The 19,718-nt window shown below is 41.4% G+C and overlaps 1 protein-coding gene across 1 annotated transcript in view; it reads right to left on the bottom strand.

The window, feature by feature from the left end:
- Positions 1 to 19,198, bottom strand: part of ZDHHC17 (zinc finger DHHC-type palmitoyltransferase 17) — a 97,494-nt gene extending 78,296 nt beyond the window's left edge. Inside the window, exon 1 of the mRNA XM_043879995.1 lies at positions 18,976 to 19,198. Coding sequence (XP_043735930.1) covers positions 18,976 to 19,068 — 93 coding nt within the window. The 5' untranslated portion in view covers positions 19,069 to 19,198. The remainder of the gene's footprint in view (positions 1 to 18,975) is intronic.
- Between the last annotated feature and the right edge of the window lie 520 nt (positions 19,199 to 19,718).

The raw sequence follows: 19,718 nt of genomic DNA, 5'->3' as shown, positions 1-19,718 counted from the left end.
CAGGAGTCCCCTGCAGTGGCAGATGAATTCTTTACCATTGAGCCACCTGGGAAGCCCCAATAGGCTCCATCTGTTCAGTTCAGTTCAGTTCAGTCACTCAGTCGTGTTCAGCTCTTTGCAACCCCATGGACTGCAGCACACCAGGCTTCCCTGTCCATCACCAACTCCTGGAGCTTACTCAAACTCATATCCATTGAGTCGGTGATGCCATCCAACCATCTCATCCTCTGTCATCATCCCCTTCTCCTCCTGCTTTCTATCTTTCCCACCACCAGGGTCTTTTCCAAGGAGTCAGTTCTTCGCATGAGGTGGCCAAAGTATTGGGGTTTCAGCTTCAGCATCAGTCCTTCCAATGAATATTCAGGACTGATTTCCTTTAGGATTGACTGGTTTGATCTCCTTGCTGTCCAAGGGACTCTCAAGAGTCTTCTCCAACACCACAGTTCAAAAACATCAGTTCTTTGGCACTCAGCTTTCTTTATGGTCCAACTCTCCCATTCATACATGACTACTGGAAAAACCATAACCTTGACTAGATGGACCTTTGTTGGCAAAGTAATGTCTCTGCTTTTTAATATGCTGTCTAGGTTGGTCAATAGCTTTTCTCCCAAGGAGCACCTTTTAATTTCATGGGTACAGTCACCATCTGCAGTGATTTTGGAGTCCAAAAAAATAACATCTGTCACTGTTTCCATTGTTTCCCCAATCCCCATCTATCTGCCATGAAGTGATGGGACCAGATGCCATGACATTAGTTTTCTAGATGTTGAGTTTTAAGCCAACTTTCTCACTCTCCTCTATCACTTTCATCAAGAGGCTCTTTAGTTCTTCTTCACTTTCTGCCATAAAGGTGGTGTCATCTGCATACCTGAGGTTATTGATATTTCTCCCGCCAATCTTGATTCCAGCTTGTGCTTCATCCAGCCCAGTGTTTCTCATGATGTACTCTGCATGTAAGTTAAATAAGCATGGTGACAATATACAGCCTTGATGTACTCCTTTCCCAATCTGGAACCAGTCTGTTCTTCCATGTCCAGTTCTTCATAGTCAACAAAAGAGTCCAAAATGCAGAACTTGGACGCAATCTCAAAAATGACAGAATGATCTCTGTTCATTTCCAAGGCAAACCATTCAATATCACAGCAACCCAAGTCTATGCCCCAATCAGTAATGCTGAAGAAGCTGAAACTGAACAGTTCTATGAAGACCTACAAGTTCTTCTAGAAGTAACACCCCAAAAAGATTTCCTTTTCATTATAGGGGACTGGAATGCACAAGTAGGAAATCAAGAGATACCTGGAGTAACAGGCAAATTTGGCCTTGGAGTACAAAACAAAGCAGGTCAAAGGCTAACAGAGTTGTGCCAAGAGAACGGACTCATCATAGCAAACACCCTCTTCCAACAGCACATGGACAAACAAAAGACTACACAAGGACATCATCAGATGGTCAACACCGAAATCAGATTGATTATATTCTTTGCAGCCAAAGATGGAGAGGCTCTATACAGTCAGCAAAAACAAGACTGGGAGCTGACTGTGGCTCAGATCATGAACTCCTCATTGCCAAATTCAGACGTAAATTGAACAAAGTAGGGAAAACCACCAGACCATTCAGGTATGACCTAAATCAAATCCCTTAACGATTATACAATGGAAGTGACAAACAGATTCAAGGGATCAGATCTGATAGAGTGCCTGAAGAACTATGGATGGAGGTTTGTGACGTTGTACAACAGACTCCATAATATGTGTTTATTCACATGCCTGGGTGGATAGCTAACAAACTAGTTACCAAGTGTCTGTGTGCAATCTAGTTAACTTTTAAAAAATGCTAGACCTATTAAATTCATTTAAGACAAAGAGGGAGGCAGCACTGACCAAAGAATCCTCTATGGCACAGGACTTTATCACCCACCAAATACAGATGTTTTTATTAGTGCTCTATAAGAAAAGGTGCTCCAAGAATTGGTTCTATGGTAGAGTATATCTGAAAGAACAAACATGCAAAGAGTAAGTTCAGGAATGCTCAGAAAGAACAATAAGGGCAGGGACTTGTCCTAGCATTAATTACAATATATTAGAAAGCAAGCTAATGAAAAACTAGGAGTGCTGCAGTAATAGGGCAGAGGATAAAGCTTGAAGAATGAGAACTGGGATCAAGAGGGAAAGGCATGTTACTCAGTAAATGGCTGTGCATGTGTGCTCAGTCATGTCCAACTCTTTGCGATCCCATTAGGCTCCTCTGTCCATGGAATTTTCTGGGCAAGATTACTGGAGTGGGTTGCTATTTCCTTCTCAAGGGGATCTTCCCAACCCAGGGACCCATGTCTCTTGTGTCTCCTGCAACGGCAGGCAGATTCCTTACTACTGCGCCACCTGGGATCCCCTAGAATACCTGACTGAGTAAATGGTACAAGCGGACAACCAGCCATTTAGGATTTTTAAAAAAGAAATTAAACAAGCTCCAACACAGAAGGGTGATGTGTATGACAGAAAAGCGCCAACAAATACAGCCAAGGATGTATTTTCTTTAATGGCAGATGCTGCTGAAACTTGTCTGAAAAGGCAGTACCACACAAAGCAGAATTCAGAGCAGCATACTCCCAGGTGGAAGCTTCCCAGGTCAGCAACATATTCCATGAGAACATACAGGGAGACAGCTATCCCACTTTCCAAGCGAGAGAAGCATGCAGCCCCCTGTTCTTAGGGGGTCTCTGTGCCATTCTGGACGCTCCTATTCTGGAGACACAACCATATGTTTGCTGCTGACCAGGTCTAAGCAATAACTTGTTCAAAAGAGCTCTAGGACTTTCCAGAATGACTAATGCAAGACCAGGTAAGCTGCAGATCAATTTCCCAGGCTTCCTAGATAAGTGACTATCAGGTCTCAGGACCAGGCCTCAGTCTGCCTAAGGACTCTTCCTCTAAGATTCCCATCTCATTCCTTACATTAGATAACTTCCAATCAGATTAAAGATTTAAATATAAGAATATCAGTAATAATAATTCTAATGTTTAAAAAAAAAAAGCTCTGAGAAAAGCATGAGTAACAACACATTTGAAAAATGGGCAAAGAATATGAAGATAATTCAAAAGAGGGCAAAACACAATGGCAAATATAGGTAGGAAGACACCATAATTCTCAATTAATATAAATGTATTTCCAAAATAAGAGGGAGAAAGAGAGAGAGAGAACTGGAGCACAAAATCAATTCAATGAAATCCTAGGGCACATACATGCTGCCTACAAGACGCGTGTTCCCTGCCTGCCTTTGGGGCACTCACTCATAGGCACGGGTGCATCAGAAACCCAGCAGGGCTTAACTGCATGCTTATGTCAGGGCTTACCTGTACGCTGAGGAGCTGCACCGTGCAGATGTCTGCCGTCAGGTCACTGTAACAGGGTGAACTCTGAATCAAGGCGCTAACTGTGTTTAATTATATAATTTTGAGCTGCTCAAATTTAGTTCTATAAAATGTATAGAACAATACCAAGGGTGACTGACAGGAAGCAAGGAAAGAACACCTCTATTCATAACTGACTTATTCTTAGTCCTAACCACAACTGATGAGCCAAATGTGAGACCTTCTTAAAACCCAGGTAGTGATGAACGAAATTCTAGGACTATCATAAGGGTTTTTTTTCAAAGAATAAATAACGAAACGACCCACACAAGCATAAAAACATACAACCAAGTGAACAATGAAGGATAAAGAAAAGTAATAGCCACCACAAAATTATAAAATAACTTTCTTTTTAAATATATCTGATTAACAATGCCAGCAAATGGCATTACACTCAAGACAGAATTTCTCACTAATCTATCTGATGCACCCTCTTTAAGGGAAGATTGGACAAAAAAGATTTGGTAGTACAATGGAAAGATTTCACATCAATTTTTCAGTTAGAGGCCTCTTACATAGTATGTGATCCGCTGTGGTCCCTGATCCCTGGTTAAGAGTATATGACTTTTACTTTTAAAACAGACCAACTTGAGGCATAAGTTCTCTTCATGCTGCAGAACCACCACTGTCTCAAATTCACTTTGCTTGCTTCCAACAAATTTTACACTAGGAAAATATTTATCACCTTCTATTAAAAGCTGATTTTCACTTCATTTCCTTCTAGCATTAATCTATATGTATACACATGTATATAACAATGTACATAAATCTGGCATACTTTTTTTCCTTCCACAGACATTTGATAAACAAATTCCTATATGTGTATTTTTATCCCTCTCTTAGAAAAAACAAATAACTTTATTTTAGGATTTTTATTTAGGATAGTTTAAGATTTACAAAACCAAGGAAGAGTCCCCATAATTTTTTCACACACCCAGTTTCCACTATTATTAACATCTAACATTCAGTTCAGTTCAGTCGCTCAGTGGCGTCCGACTCTGCAACCCCCATGAATCGCAGCACGCCAGGCCTCCCTGTCCATCACGAACTCCCAGAGTTTCCTCAAACTCATGTCCATATGGTACAATTGTTCTAATTCAATCAACATTACTATTAACTGAGGTCTATACTTTATTCAGACTGCATTAATTTTTAGGTATCCTTTTTAGGTGTCCTTTTTCTGTTCCAAGATTCCATCTAGGGTGTCACATTAAAGTTGTCACGGCTCCCTAGGCTGTTAGTGGGTATGACAATTTCTCAAACTTTACTTATTCTTGATGACCTTGACGAGTGTTTTGTTTTATTTTAGGGCTTCCCTCATAGTTCAGCTGGTAGAGAATCCACCTGCAATGCAGGAGATCTGGGTTCGATTCCTGGGTTGGGAAGATCTCCTGGAGAAGGGAAAGGCTACCCACTCCAGTATTCTGGCCTGGAGAATTCCATAGACTGTAGAGTCCATGGGGTCACAAAGAGTTGGACACAACTGAGCGACTTTCACTTTCTTTCACTTTCATGGGTTTTTAAAATGTGTGAGCTTTTAATGTAACCTAGTTTTGTAAGTTCCCTTCAGTAGTGCTATATAATCTTTATCTGCCCAAACATTTATATATCTTTGTGTAGTCTGTAATCACAGTATTCATGTATTTTATACTCTTCCCTTTACATTTCCTCTTAGAATGACTACCAATAAAAAGACAAGATATAACAAATGTTGGAGAGGATATGAAAAAAAGGAAACCCTTGTACACTGTTGGTGGGACTGTAAACTGGAACAGTCACTATGGAAAATAGTATGGAGATTCCTCAAAAAATTAAGAATAGAATTACCGTACGACCATACTATAGTTACACTGACCAGGTTAATTTTGGAGGAATCTGATGGGTACTAAATTGTTATCTTGTTTTCATCTGCATTTCCCTGAAGCAAACTGAAAAAGATTTATCTAGAATATGGATCCTGCTGAAAAGTCACCAAGTCAACCACTGGATGCAGCAACACAGACGTCCTGTTGCTTTGACAAGGGGGGTGGAGGGGGACACGCCAGACTACAACTGATTAAGGAAAAGACGGAAGGAGAGAAATGAGGAACAGCAAGTACAGGCAAACCTTCTGAGTTTTGATACAAGGAAGAGCAAAGGACTAGGGCAGTAGGCAGAAAAGTGGAATCAAAGGAAAACAGTTTGGGTTTTCAGAGTTTTTAGGATGGGAGAAATGACTGCTAGTAGAAATGACCTGGTCAAGTCAAACACTGATGAGGCAGAGGTATGAACAGAGAACTGATGGAGAGACTCCTTGAGTGCGCATGAGAGGACAGACATTACCATAAGCAAACACATGCAGTACTTCTAAACTAAAAACACAGAACACTGATGAAAGAAATCAAAGAAGATCTAAATAAATAGGCAGACATACCATATTTACAGACTGGAAGACCAAAAATGGTTAAGATGTCAATTTTCCCCACACGGGATGTAAGGCAAGTCCTATTAAAATCCCAGCAAGATGTTCTGTATGTATAGATAACACTATTCTATTAATAAAACTTATATGCAGGGTTTCCCAGGTAGTTCAGTGGTAAAGTGGAGACACAGGAGACGCAGGTTCAGTCTCTGAGTTGGGAAGATACCCTGGAGGAGGGAATGGCAACCCACTCCAGTATTCTTGCCAGGAAAATCCCATGGACAGAGGAGCCTGGTGGGCTACAGTCTATGGAGTCGCAGTGAGTCGGATACAACTAAGCGCAAACACAAAATTTATATAGAAAGGCAACTAAAACAGCTAAAATAATTTCAAAAACAAAAAAAGAAATTGTACAAAGCAACAGTCTATTCAATTCAAGACCTAGTACATAGCTCCAACAATCAAGACTGTGTAGTACTGGGTGAGAGATAGATACATAGATCAATGAAATAGAACCCAGAAACCAGAAATGAAAACATACAAATATGCTCTCCTGATTTCTGACAATAATATAAAAGCAATTCAATGGAGGGATGATAAACTTTTCAATAAATGGGGCTAGAGCAGCTGGACATTTATGGGGGGGGGGGGGACGTTCAACCTAATTTTCACATGTCATGCAAAAAAACCCTCAAAATTTATCCTGAACTTAAATATAAATGTTACAAGTAAAACCATAAACTGTTTAAACAAGAAAAAAAACCTATTGGATCTATCGCTAGGCAAAGAGATCTCAAACTTGACATCAAAACTACAATCCATAGAACGAAAAATTTATAAACTGAAGTTAATCAAAATTTAAATATATATATGCTTTGAGAAAGACCCAGTTATGAGAATGAATAGACAACCTACCCTGGTGGTTCAGATGGTAAAGGGTTTGCCTGCAACGCAGGAGAACCGGGTTCAATCCCTAGGTCAGGAAGATCCCCTGCAGAAGGGACTGGCAACCCACTCCAGGATTCTTGTCTGGAGAATCCCTGGTGGGCTACAGTCCACGGGGTCACAAAGAGTTGGACACGACTGAGCGACTTCCACTTTCAAGTTAATCAAACTTTCACAAACAAGCTACAGGCTGAGAGAAAATATTTGCAAACTATAACAAAAGACTATTGCCTAGGAAATTAAAAACAAACAAAAAAAATCTTCTCAAAACTCAAGAGTAAAACAATTCTTTAAAAACCGGAAAAAGACACTGTCATGGGCTGAACTGTGTCCCCCCCACATCCATCTGCTGAAGCCCTAACTGGGCAAGTTAAAATGACGTCATCAAGGAGGGCCCTAATCCAGTGTGACTGGCGTCCTTGGCGCTAGTCGCTCGGTCTACCCGACTCTTTGCGACACCATGGACTGTAGGCTCCTCTGTCCATGATCCCATGGACATGCCAGGCTCCTCTGCCCATGAGATGCTCCAGGGAGGATACCAGAATGGGTTGTCATTTCCTGCTCCAGGGAGAAAATCTGGACATGCCGACACCAGAGATGCATATACACAGAGAAACAGACGCGCTGCGGACACAGCAAGAGGGCTGCCATCTGCTAAGCAGAGGGACACCTCAGGAGAAACCACACCTGCCGACCTCACTCTTGGACTCCGTGCTTCCAGAACTAATAAATGAGAAAATAAATTTCCATTATTTAAGACATTTCATATGTGATATTTTGTCACGGCGGCTCCAGCAAACTAACACAGACATGAAGAAACATTTAACCCAGGAAGGTACAGATGGCAAGTGAGCACATGAAAACAAAGTCAGCATCGTCGGCGGTTAGGGAAATGTAAATTAATGACATCAAGACTTAACACCACATACCTATTAAAATGGGCTAAAATTAAGAAGTGACAACACCAAATGCTGGAAAGGAGGCAGAGAGATCAGATTACTCATACACCACTGAGTTGGTTGGAATGTAAAACGTACAGCCACTCCAGAAAACAGTCTGGCAGTCTCTTAAAAATTTTAACAAACAACTATCATATGGCCCATTAACAGTACTCTTAGGTATTTATCCTAGAGAAATGAAAAACTTACGTTTACACAGGAACTTTACACAAATACTTAAAGCAGCTTTATTTATAATAACCCCAAACTGGAAACAATGTGGATGTATATCCACATAAGTGAAGTGAAGTGAAGTCGCTCAGTCGTGTCTGACTCTTTGCGACCCCTCATGGACTGCAGCCTATCAGGCTCCTCCGTCCATAGGATTTTTCGGGCCAGAGTACTGGAGTGGGTTGCCATTTCCTTCTCCAGGGGATCTTCCCGACCCAGGGATCAAACCTGGGTCTCGGATCGACCCGGGTCTCCTGCGTTGCAGGCAGATGCTTTGCCCTCTAAGCCACCAGGGATTTAGTAATAAGAAGGAATGAACTACTGATATATGCTAAAACCTGGATGAATCTCCAAACTGTTATGCTAAATGAAAAAAGCCAGTCTCACATGGATACACACATGATTTCATTTAAAAAACATTCTTAAAATTACAAAATTATAGAAATGGGATAATAGATTGGTATGGGTATACAAAGGCAGTATGAAAGATATGGCAGTATGGTGATAAAATATCCTGTAACTTCACTGATTCAATATCAGTCTCTTGGATGTGGTATTATAATTTTGCAAAGTGTTACCGTTTGAAAAACCTGGATAAAAGGGTACACAGGATCTCTCTGCATTTTTTCTTGCAACAATATGTGAATCTATAATTATGTCCATATAAGAATGTTTTAATTCAAAGAAAATTAACTTAAACATTTAAAATGTGTAATTCATAAATAAAATATGCCTCAATAAAAATAGCTATGTGGTAAAAAAAAAAAATAGCTTTAAAAGATAAAATTAAAACAAAAACTATACAGACCAGTGTTGTCCCATAGAACTTTTTGCAATTACTGTTATATTCTATATTTCTGTGCTATCTGTAATAGTAGTCACTAGCCACACATGTCTAATAAAATACTGAAAATGTGGCTAATATAACTGAAAAGCTCAAATTTTTAATCAGTTTAAATAGTCACAAGCCATTGGTGGCTACCAGACTGGATAAGGCAGATCTAGATATTATAAAGAATGGGAAAGATCATTATGTGCTAAGATGAAACTACGGCAAAAGTGTATTCAGAAAAAGTGTAAATTTTATAACACTGTATGATACCAATAGGGTTTCCCAGGTAGCACAGTGGTAAAGAATTCATCTGCCGATGCAGGAGATGTTAAGAGTCACAGGTACAGAGTCAGGAAGATCCCCTGGAGGAGGAAATGGCAATCCACTTCAGTATTCTTGCCTGGGAAATCCTATGGTTAAAGGAGCCGGGTGGGCTACAGTCCATGGGGCTGTAGAATTGGACCCCACTTAGCAAGTAAACAACAACATTCAATTATCCACAGGAAAAAGGAGACAAGTAAGGAAAAAACAAGTATTATAGCAAGTGTTAAATCAGAAAGCAAAACTTCCTCAGAAAATGATGCCTACATTTTATTCATATTATAAAAATTACAAAATTATGAATGAAGATTAATGCATATTTATAATTACAGTGAAGGGAGATAAAATCTCCAAGGTAGAAACAAATTCAACAACGGTGAGCAATCTCTCTCTCATAATCTTGAACAGCAGAAAGGGAAGACTATAAAACAAGTAACAGCTAACTCTGTGCCAACTGCTATTCTAAACTTTACAGGTAGGATTCCTCAGAATCAAAGATGCTGTTGACTGTAAGATGCACATTGTTGTTCGTTGTTCAGTCATTAAATCATGTCTGACTCTGCCACCCAATGGACTGCAACATACCAGGCTGCCCTGTGCTTCACCATCTCCCTGACTTTGCTCAAACTCATGTCCATTGAGTTGATGATGCCATCCAACCATCTCAATTCTCTGCTACCCCTTTCTCCTGCCCTCAATCTTTCCTAGCATCAGGGTCTTTTCCAATGGGTTGGCTATTCGATCAGGGTTGGGGCCAAAGTACTGGAGCTTCAGCTTCAGCATCAGTCCTTCCAATGAATATTCAGGGTTGATTTCCTTTAGAACTGACTGGTTTGATCTCCTTGTTGTCCAAGGGACTCTCAAGAGTCTTCTCCAATACCACAGTTCGAAAGCATCAGTTCTTCGGCGTTCAACCTTCTTCATGGCCCAACTCTCACATCCATACATGACTACTGGAAAAACCACAGTTTTGACTAGACGGACATTTGTCGGCCAAGTAATGTCTCTGCTTTTTAATACACTGTCTAGTTTTGTCATAATTTTTCTTCCAAGGAGCAAGCGTCTTTTAACATCATAGATGTGGTCACCATCCGCAGTGATTTTGGAGACCAAGAAAATAATATCTACCACTGTTTCCATTGTTTCCCCAATCTATTTGCCATGAAGTGAAGGCACGGGATGCCATGATCTTAAGTCTCTGAATGTTGAGTTTTAAGCCAGTTTTTTCACTCTCTTCTTTCACCTTAATCAAGAAGCTCTTTAATCCCTCCTTGCTTTTTTGCCGTTAGGGTAGCATTATCTGCATATCTGAGGTTGATATTTCTCCCAGCAATCTTGATTCCAGCTTGTGATGCAAACACAAGATGCACATAATACTGTAGTATTTAATACTGAAAAAAAATCCATGTGTAAGTAGATCCACATAGTTCAAGCCCATGTGTTCAAGGATCAACTGTACATGACATTATGATAAAGGGATAACTATGGAAACAGCAAAAAGATCAGAGGTTGCCAGAGTTAGCAGAGAGGGAGGGATGAGTAGTCAGAACACAGAGCATTTTTAGGGTAATGGAACTCTTCTCTATGATACTTTAATAGTAGGTACATGTCATTACTCATTTGTCAAAACCCATATTAAAACCCAGAAGAGAACCCAAAGTGAAGTACAGATTTCGGATGATAACAATGTGTCAGTGCAGGTTCACTGACTGTAACAAACATGCCACCTCTGGTGCACGTTGTTGACACCTGGTATGTGGGAATTCTCTGTACTTTCTGCTCAGTGTTGCTGCGAACCTCAAGCTGTCTAAAAATTAATCTATTAAAAATATTTCTTATAATATCAGGGACATTCACCGTCACAGCCAGCTATTCAATCAACTCTATCATCACTATCACACGCTGCTGCACAATACTAAAGGGGCAACTGGATTTAAGCAGCTTGAACCCGAATTCAAATTCAGTTCTGCTACTTACCACCCAGTTACCCTCTTTATGCCTCAATCCTCTCCTTTGTAAAAGATGTATTTCAAAAGGTATGGGAATTAAATGAATGAACATATATGCAAAACTGCTTAGGACAGTGGCTAGCTCATAGTTATAATTTGATAACTGTTAGCAATTACATTTGTGATTATCAGAAGACTGAGGATCTTAGTCTTGAAAAGCACACAATACAATGCTTTATACCTTAAATCTCAAATTAGCGTCCTTCTTCCTTCTTGTGCAAAAAAAAAAAAAGTAATAAAATTTTCCCACATATCAAGTGTGTATCAGAGAGGGCAGGAGAAAGTATGGGACTGTTTACAGCATCACCTCTGAAAGTTTTTCAAAACATACATACCACAAACCCAAATACTAAATTAGAAACTTTGAAATGTGTATACGGAAGCATGTGTATTCTAACAAAGTCCTCCATAATACACACGCACAGACACACACATTCTTATTTTACCCAACCCATCTCCCAAGCTGATGGGAGATGAAGTTATTGCATACCAGCAGTGAATGGAACTTAATGCACTGAAATAGCAAAGATTTTAACATAAATTTCTTGGAGTTCTTACACATTATCTAGGTTGGGGCTGGCAAATAGAGCCTATAATTCAAATCTGGCCCAGCATTTAATTTTATATATAAAGTTTTATTGAAACACACTCATTCATTCCCATACTGCCTACAACTGTTTCCATACAATCACCACTGAGCTGAGTCACTGCTCCAGAGACTACACAGTCCACAAACTTGAAAATGCTTTCTATCTGGCCTTTACAGAGAACGTTGCCCAACCGTAGTCTGGATTATTCATGCAGAATGCTATTCAGTAGCTCAACTAGAACATTTACTGTTAACAATGAGTGCAGTGTAATTACAGAGTCCCAAAGTACGTAAAAAACTAGAAGACCGGAACAAAGCAAATAAACGGTCTTCACATTAAGAGCAGAGAGCACAGAAACAGTCTCCCTGGAGCATTCCTTCTTTAAGGAAACTGTTTCTCCTCCGCTTCCAAGCAGGAAATCTTGGCCAAGTTTAGGCTCTCTCCCATGGTCACAGGAGTGGGCACATAAACTAAATCAGGACGACCTGATTCCACTTCCCAGTGTGGCATGAGGAAAAGACACGCAGTCCCTCTCTAATAGTTGAGATTTTAGATATAATGCTGGCATCCATGTCCCCTCTGCAGAGAACACAGAAGCTACTCTGCATAAGGAGAAAATGAAGCTGAAAGGCAGAGATGAGACGAGAGAGAAGACTGTCTTGGTGACATTCTCGGCTCAGGTTCCAGGTATCCTTGAGCCCAGCTGCACCGCTGGCATGCCAAGTGTGGGCTATGTGAACGAGTAAATTCCCTTTTATGCCCAAGGAGATTTTTAAAAGGCTGGGGACATTTGCAGTTCAAGGACTCTAACTAACATGACAAGCAACTTCTTCATTCACAGAATGGTTTGTTCATTCAATCATTCATTCATTTATTTTAACAAGAATGAGAATAGTTCTGGTCACCAATTTTGTTCATCCTTCATCAAATCTTTCATAAATTAATAGATATTCATAATTAGAAAGTTATTCTAAAAAACTGAACTAGGGTACAGTAACTTCTCAACCATTAGTTATTATTTCTCAGTTGATTGTTCCTAGTATAAAACAACTGAGAAAAAAAAATAAGTTATCTGACATAGGTACAAAAAACCCTTCAGATATACTTAGCCCTACTGTTTCGATCTCCTCAACAATAACTGTCGATAATCAGAAAGATGAGCCTAAGACACTATAATATTCTGATTTATCAAAGAAAGATTCTATCATATTTAATATGTATTAACCCTAGAAAGTCAAAGTAATTCATTTGGCAAATCTTCAACAACTGAGGCAAAAACAAAAAATATTTTGTTAACCCTCTATAATTCAGGAAATTAAGCTTTTCATAATATCTCACAGAAAGCTCAAGTTTCACTCCACTTTTAAATTAGCTGCCTATAGCTCCATTTTAAGGAGAATTTAACAGAAGACATCATCCTACAAATGTATAATTATTGCATGGGGTGAGAATTTTACCTGCATATTTTGTAAATACAACACTGCCTTCAATCAATTTTTTAAACTTCACAGTTTAAACTATTTGATATCTTATTCTTAAATTACCTATCTGTAATAGAATCTAATCATAAAATAATATTAGAAATAGATGATGCTTTGAAAGCACATTTCACATAACCTTGATATTGAAACATCTTTTAGGATTACGTGCCTGTTGGGAGTTCTGTTAAAAGCACACCACATCAAGACACCGTAAATGACTAACCAACCCTCAGACACCCTTAAAGACACTCTTCAGAGGAAAGGCGGTCCACAATGCATTTAAAGATTTTAAAAAAATACACACACACACAGGTGCACCTTCATCTATCCAGAGGGACCTGAAGGCTGCCAATTCATCTTTTGTTATTTTAGAATGACTTACTCTGTGGCCTATCAAAGCATGAAGACCATACTGAGCTTTTCAATAAACACTCCTAGATCAAAGCACACATCTTTAAGAAAACTGTTGTTGTTTAGTCACTAAGTCATGTCCAGCTCTTTTGTGACCCCATGGACTATAGTGCACCACGCTCCTCTGTCCATGGGATTTCCCAGCAAGAATACTGGAGTGGGTTGCCATTTCCTTTTACAGGGGATCTTCCCAATCCAGGGATTGAAGCCCATGTCTCCTGCTTGCCAGGCGGATTCTTTACCAACTGAGCCACCTGGGAAGCCCTTGGTGTTGGTTTAGTTGCTAAGTCATGTCCAACTCTTTGTGAGCCCATTGACTATATAGCCCGCCAGGCTCCTCTGTCCATGGGATTCTCCAGGCAAGAATATTGGAACAGGTTGCCATTTCCTTCTCCAGGGGATCTTCCCAACTCAGGGATCAAATCCGGGACCCCTGTATTGTAGGCAGATTTTTAACCAACTGAGCTATGAGAGAATGGGAAGCCCTTAAGAAAATTAAATACTGCAAAAAAAAGTTTATAATAAAAAGCTGCCTGCCCATCTGCTCTTCAAACCCCAGACAACCAATTTTCGTTCTTAGCTACTTACTCAGCTGTCTCAATATCTAATACATGTATACTACTCTTGCCTGAGATGTTACTACCTTATCACAGCATTATCAGCTAACATGCATTGTGTTATTAAGTGCCAGACACAGAACTTCATATATGTTTTCTCATTTAATCTTCACAGCAGCTCCATGATGTAGGGGCTATTATATCCCCATTTTAGTCTGGGAAACTGGAACACAGTACTCTGGAACTTGCCCAGAGTCACATGGGTAGTAAGTGGAAAACTAGGATTTGAACTGAAGCACTTGCAACCTATACACTCCTACATTTACCTACTGAACAGCCCACTCTTAATAAAAATTTTTGGGATAAGTCTCACAAATTAAATAAAAACAGTGATCAAAACAGTAAAATGGCACTTCTCACAATCGAATGTAATTTTTTTGTTCCGCACATCAGTAATTTTCAACTTTGGCTTTGCCACAGTTCATGAGTGACCAATTGGTTGCATTTTCATTTTATATATATTGACTCAGTGGTTACTATGCTTAAGGTATAGTATTTTAAAATATAAATTACAAGTATATGGCCTACAGCTGAATTTTTGCTGAATAAAAAAAGGGATTAGATTCTTAAGACTGACAGAAAGACCTGTTTTGAAGGGAAAGAGTGTGCCAGTAACCTATTAGAAAAAGAAAAGCAATTTTCAGTACTTCAGTTTAATACTCTAAATAAACAAAGAAAAAATGAGACATGCATATACACAAGTGTAATGTGAAGCAAAAAAAAGTTAGCATTAAAAAAAAAGGAGACACTAGAAAAAAGGCAGTAACAGAAGGTTTGAAATTGAGGGGGGTTGGAAAGGAAGCAATCAAGAGATGAAAGTTCTACGTAATCTAGGCAATCCAGTTCAAAGCTCTAAGTCAGCTCTTGCTGAAACAGAGAGCCCTTATAATAATGCTCTGACTGAAGGAGATATCATGGCCTCATTATACGAAAGAGCAGAGATGGCTTACTGAAGATATACTGGCAAGTGAAATGGAAGGCTGGTGACAGACAGCAAGTCAGCTGGATCTGGAGACCAACATACGGTATCCATCTCTCCGCTCTAGATGACAGGAGTCCAAACTTACTAACTGGCTACACTTCTCCTTTCAGCACTTGGTTTCGGCGATCTTCCCAACTAGGCCATTAACCTCTGGACAGCTGAAGCTATTTATTTCATTTTCACCCATAAAACCTAGCAGAGGTTGATCTGCAGAGGATCATCTAGCAGAGAGATGATCAAGCCTATCAACCTTGAAAAAATCACAACTTACGTCAGAACACTAAAGTTTGACGAAATCTGAAGACAGCACCTAGTCTAGCCTCTTTATCTTAAAAGCAAAGAAACAAAGTATAGTTTAAATGTCCACTAGCCTAAAGTAGGAGAGCTGGGATTAGCACCCTAATCCCCTGATCATCAGTTTATCTTTTTCCAAATAGCCTCTAATTTTTTCCACTACAATAAAAGTCTATCTCATCAGAAAACAAAAGTCAACAGCATCAGTACTCTCTTTACATCAGGGACCAGCGCCCTTTAGATTTGGTTGGCAATCTATGTGCCTAGATCTGCCATGACTGCTTTATAAATGTTATTCTACTTAATACTCACAAGGACTCTAAGAGGTAGGTATTATTAACCTAATTTCACAAAACCATAAAATGTAATTTGACCATGATGATAGTAAGAGGCAGAATCTAGATTTTCCATTTGTCACTAGTCTTGGCTCTTAACCAGTATCCTATACTGTTTCACATTGACTTTATCACAAATATCCTGAAGTCTCAAGATAATGAAATGACTTACTAAATGAATGGATTATTTAATTAACTGAAAAGTAAGGTTCTCTCACAGCAAATACTTCCAAAACGGAGGGTTCATTGTTCATCTAGTTACATAATCCCCTAAGAAAGGTTTTAACAGTGAGCATCTGCATACTAACAGATTTAAGGAATAGATAATGTCTTTACCTCACAAATGATCTATTCAACAAATAGAAACAATTTTTGTGACACAGTGCTAAATTTGAACATAAAAAGTAAAATAAACTTGTTCCTGCAAGATCTTATTCCATTAAATTAAAATCCAAACAAGTTTTTTTTTTTTTTTTTCCAAACAAGTTTCTAAACCATTATCAAAATCAAAATAAATGTATAACACCACTCTCCTGGTTGGAGAAAGGAGAAACATTAGCTGAGCACCTACAATGTGCCAGTTCTTAAAGCTCAACAAAACCTGATCCCTTAAAGCCAAGTGAACTAGGCAGCATTTCCATTTTCTGATGAACAAACTGAGGTTTTAAGAGGTTAAGAACCTGTCTCAGGTCACTTGGCTAATTACTACAAATCCAGAATTGGAACCCAAGTTTGTCTAGCCAAAAGTCTATGTTAACCAAGTTAAAGGTACTATTATCTTATTTGCTCACCAAAGCAAATAAAGGTTTGCTCAGTTTCTTTCCAAAGAAGAATGAAGACGCTGCTTACTTTAACAACAAAAAAGGATACATTATCTCGCTTAATCCTTATTATAGCTTATTAAAATTATTACTTCATCCCATTATTAAAAATCATGAAGCTAAAACTCAGAGAAGTAGCTTGCCCAAGAACACACACAGAATTACCCCAGGTCTATTGTTTAGTTCCTAAGTCATGTCCAGCTCTTTATAACCCCATGAACTGCAGCATGCCAAGCTTCCCTGTCCTTCACCATCTCACAGAGTTTGCTCAGACTCATGTCCACTGAGTGGGTGATGCCATTCAACCACCTCTGTCGCCCCCTTCTTCTTTTGCCTTCAATCTTTATCAATGTGTCGGCTCTTCGCATACCAGGTGTGAATGCAAAACTAACCACAGGAAAAATGCAGAAAGACCATAGCTCTGGTATTAACAGTTATGAGCTTAAGACTCAAAATATCTAAACTAAGCAAACCCCATGTTTGTCAAGTAAAAAGGAATGGTAGCTATCCTGCATTTCAACTTTCACTTTCACTGATGAGGAAGTTGATTTTCCAGTTAAGAGTCTATTAAATGGCAACCTGAAGCCTGGTCTCTGAATTTCAAGCCTACAGGCCATTCCATCACACCAAGCAATCTCTGGATTTGTCGCCTGTTGAAATTATTCCTTAAGTACCAAACAATGAACTACTTCACAAAGCAAAAGTTTGAGAGAAGAGTTATGTTAAAATACACAGAATCAATATTTATGTATTTAAAAATACTTTCAGAGGAATAGGTCATTAGAAATATTTCTTAGCAACATTTTCAGTGCATCTTCTGAAAGCTTCGTCTATTTCTTGATATAATTTTAGGGCCTGAAGCCTGAACTAAAAGAGAGATGTCTCCAATGCCAATTCTGAGAATTTTTTTTTACCATCTGGTCAAAAAAGAACGTTTAGTTTTATTGTACAGCTCTGTTAGAAATCCAGAGTAGCCTTTTCACTGACAGTGGCCCAGGTATACACCTAAGGAACTGTCCCACTGTTTTTGATAAGTCAAAGTGACAAATGAGAAGGTAACGAGTATTAGTATATAACACGGGTAAGTGCTTATATTTATATTCTACTAAGTAATATAAGCATGCTATGGGCTTCCCTCCTGGCTCAGTGGTAAGGAATCCACCTGCCAATGCAGGAGAGGTGGGTCCGATCTCTGGGTGGGGAAGATCCCCTGGAGAAGGGAATGGCAACCCACTTCAGTATTCTTGCCTGGAGAATCCCACGGTCAGAGAAGCCTGGCGGTCTACAGTACAAAGGGTTGCAAAAAAGTTTGTACCAGACTGAACCACTAAACAACAAACAATAAACAGGGTATAATCTCAAGTGCAGAAATAAACAATTATTCTAATGCATGATAACCAGTTAAGAGACTTCCATGTTTGTTCATCCTACAACACAGAGACTGTCTTCATCCCTTAAGTTCATAAAAACTATACGAGTTTTTCAGGAAGCTTTGCTGCTGCCCTCCGCACATCACTGTGGGTCATTTAAAACCGAATGCATCAAGAATCGCGTCCAGGCCTGAATGAGCACTACCTCAGCTATAAAACTAATAGTAAACACGTACAGAATGCTCCTGATCCTGGAGCGGAGCACTGTTTACTGTTTACCGGGAAGACACTCATGTGATGGGAAAACGTGTTGCACTATCCTCTTCTGGCTCCTGCCCCCCGAAAAAACAAGATACTCTGACAAGCTAATGTGAGCGTGGGTTTATTCCCTAAACTTTCGACCTCTCTTTTTAATCGCTTAAGGATAAACGCTAAAATACGGAGATCCGACACAAGGTGCCCGAGGTGCTGCCCATGGCATAACAGGAAGGACATCACTTTGGCCAAGAAACTGTGTTCGTACCCTACACACCTCCAGAGAGCCAAACGCGAAGAACAGACACGACGTTCACTCTGGTGAAGGGAAACAAGAAATCAAAAGCAGACGCGCTTCCTTCTCCCCCCACCCCCGCGGGGAGGCTTGAGAGAACTAGGAGCTCAAGGTGCGGTCCCAAACCAGCACCAGGCCCCCGCGTCCACCGGACCGGCGAGCAGCGCAGCGACAGAGGAGACCCGTCAACACCTCCACCTCTGTCCTCCAGGCACAGCCGGGGCCGGCGTCCCAGAGCCCGCCCCGGCCGGGCCCGCCCCGCTATCTCCTCCCCCGTTATCCGCTCACAGCCCGCTCGGGCCTGGATCTGCCTGCCCGCCCTCCCCAACTCCGGCACGCTCCACTGCCCCACACACGCAGGCCACCGCCCAGCCGCGCGTCCCGGGGGCGAAGGGCCGGGGGGACCGGGGGCGAGGACTGCGCTCGGTGCCGTTCCTCACCTCTGGATGGAGAAGGGGCACGCAGCCCGCTTCGCTCTCGTACTCATCCGGGCCGTCCGCCATCTTGGTGTTAAATCCCTCCTCCCGCTGCATGCCGGGAGAAAGCGTTTCACCCTCGCGGGGCTCGGGCGAGGCGGAGGGCGAGCGCGAGGGCGAGCGCGAGCCCCGCCGGAGGCGACGCGGTCGCCGCCGCCTCCTCCCCTTCCCCCCGGGCCGCCCCCTCTGCCCCCTCCCCCTCGGAGCGCGCGGGTCCCTGCGCGCGTGCGCGCGTGTCGGCCGGCCCGCGCGGGAGCGCGCTCTGCTGCACTGCGCCTGGGCCGGCGGGCCTGAGGCTCTGGGCGTGGGCGCCGCCGCGCGGGGGCGGGCCCTGGCCTCCGGCAGCTGTGGGCCACTGGCTGCCGGGGGGCTTCGGCCGCCCCACAAGCCGGTAACCCGGTCCTTCACGTGGGAAAAAAACCTTGCGGCGGCGCAGCCACAAGGGCAGGGCTCCGGAGCCGCGCAGCCGGGACTCGGGGCCCCTGACAGTCGGGATAGCCCACGCCAGCAAATCCCACTGTCCCGATCCGAGCCCCCCGGGACCCGTGCCCAGCGACCTGGGGTGCAGCCATCACCCTGCTCCAGGTACTAGCTTTGGGACGCTCAGGCTTGAATCCAGATGTGCATCGCTCCTGGAAAAAGAAAGACGCACCCCTTCCTCCGCCCTCACAAAGATCGCCCCGCAGTTTATGCCTCCGGGGGGACAC

This window comes from Cervus elaphus, chromosome 3 (assembly GCF_910594005.1).
Source record: "Cervus elaphus chromosome 3, mCerEla1.1, whole genome shotgun sequence".
NCBI classification, from domain to species: Eukaryota; Metazoa; Chordata; class Mammalia; order Artiodactyla; family Cervidae; genus Cervus; species Cervus elaphus.
This window is presented reverse-complemented; position numbering and strand designations above follow the sequence as displayed.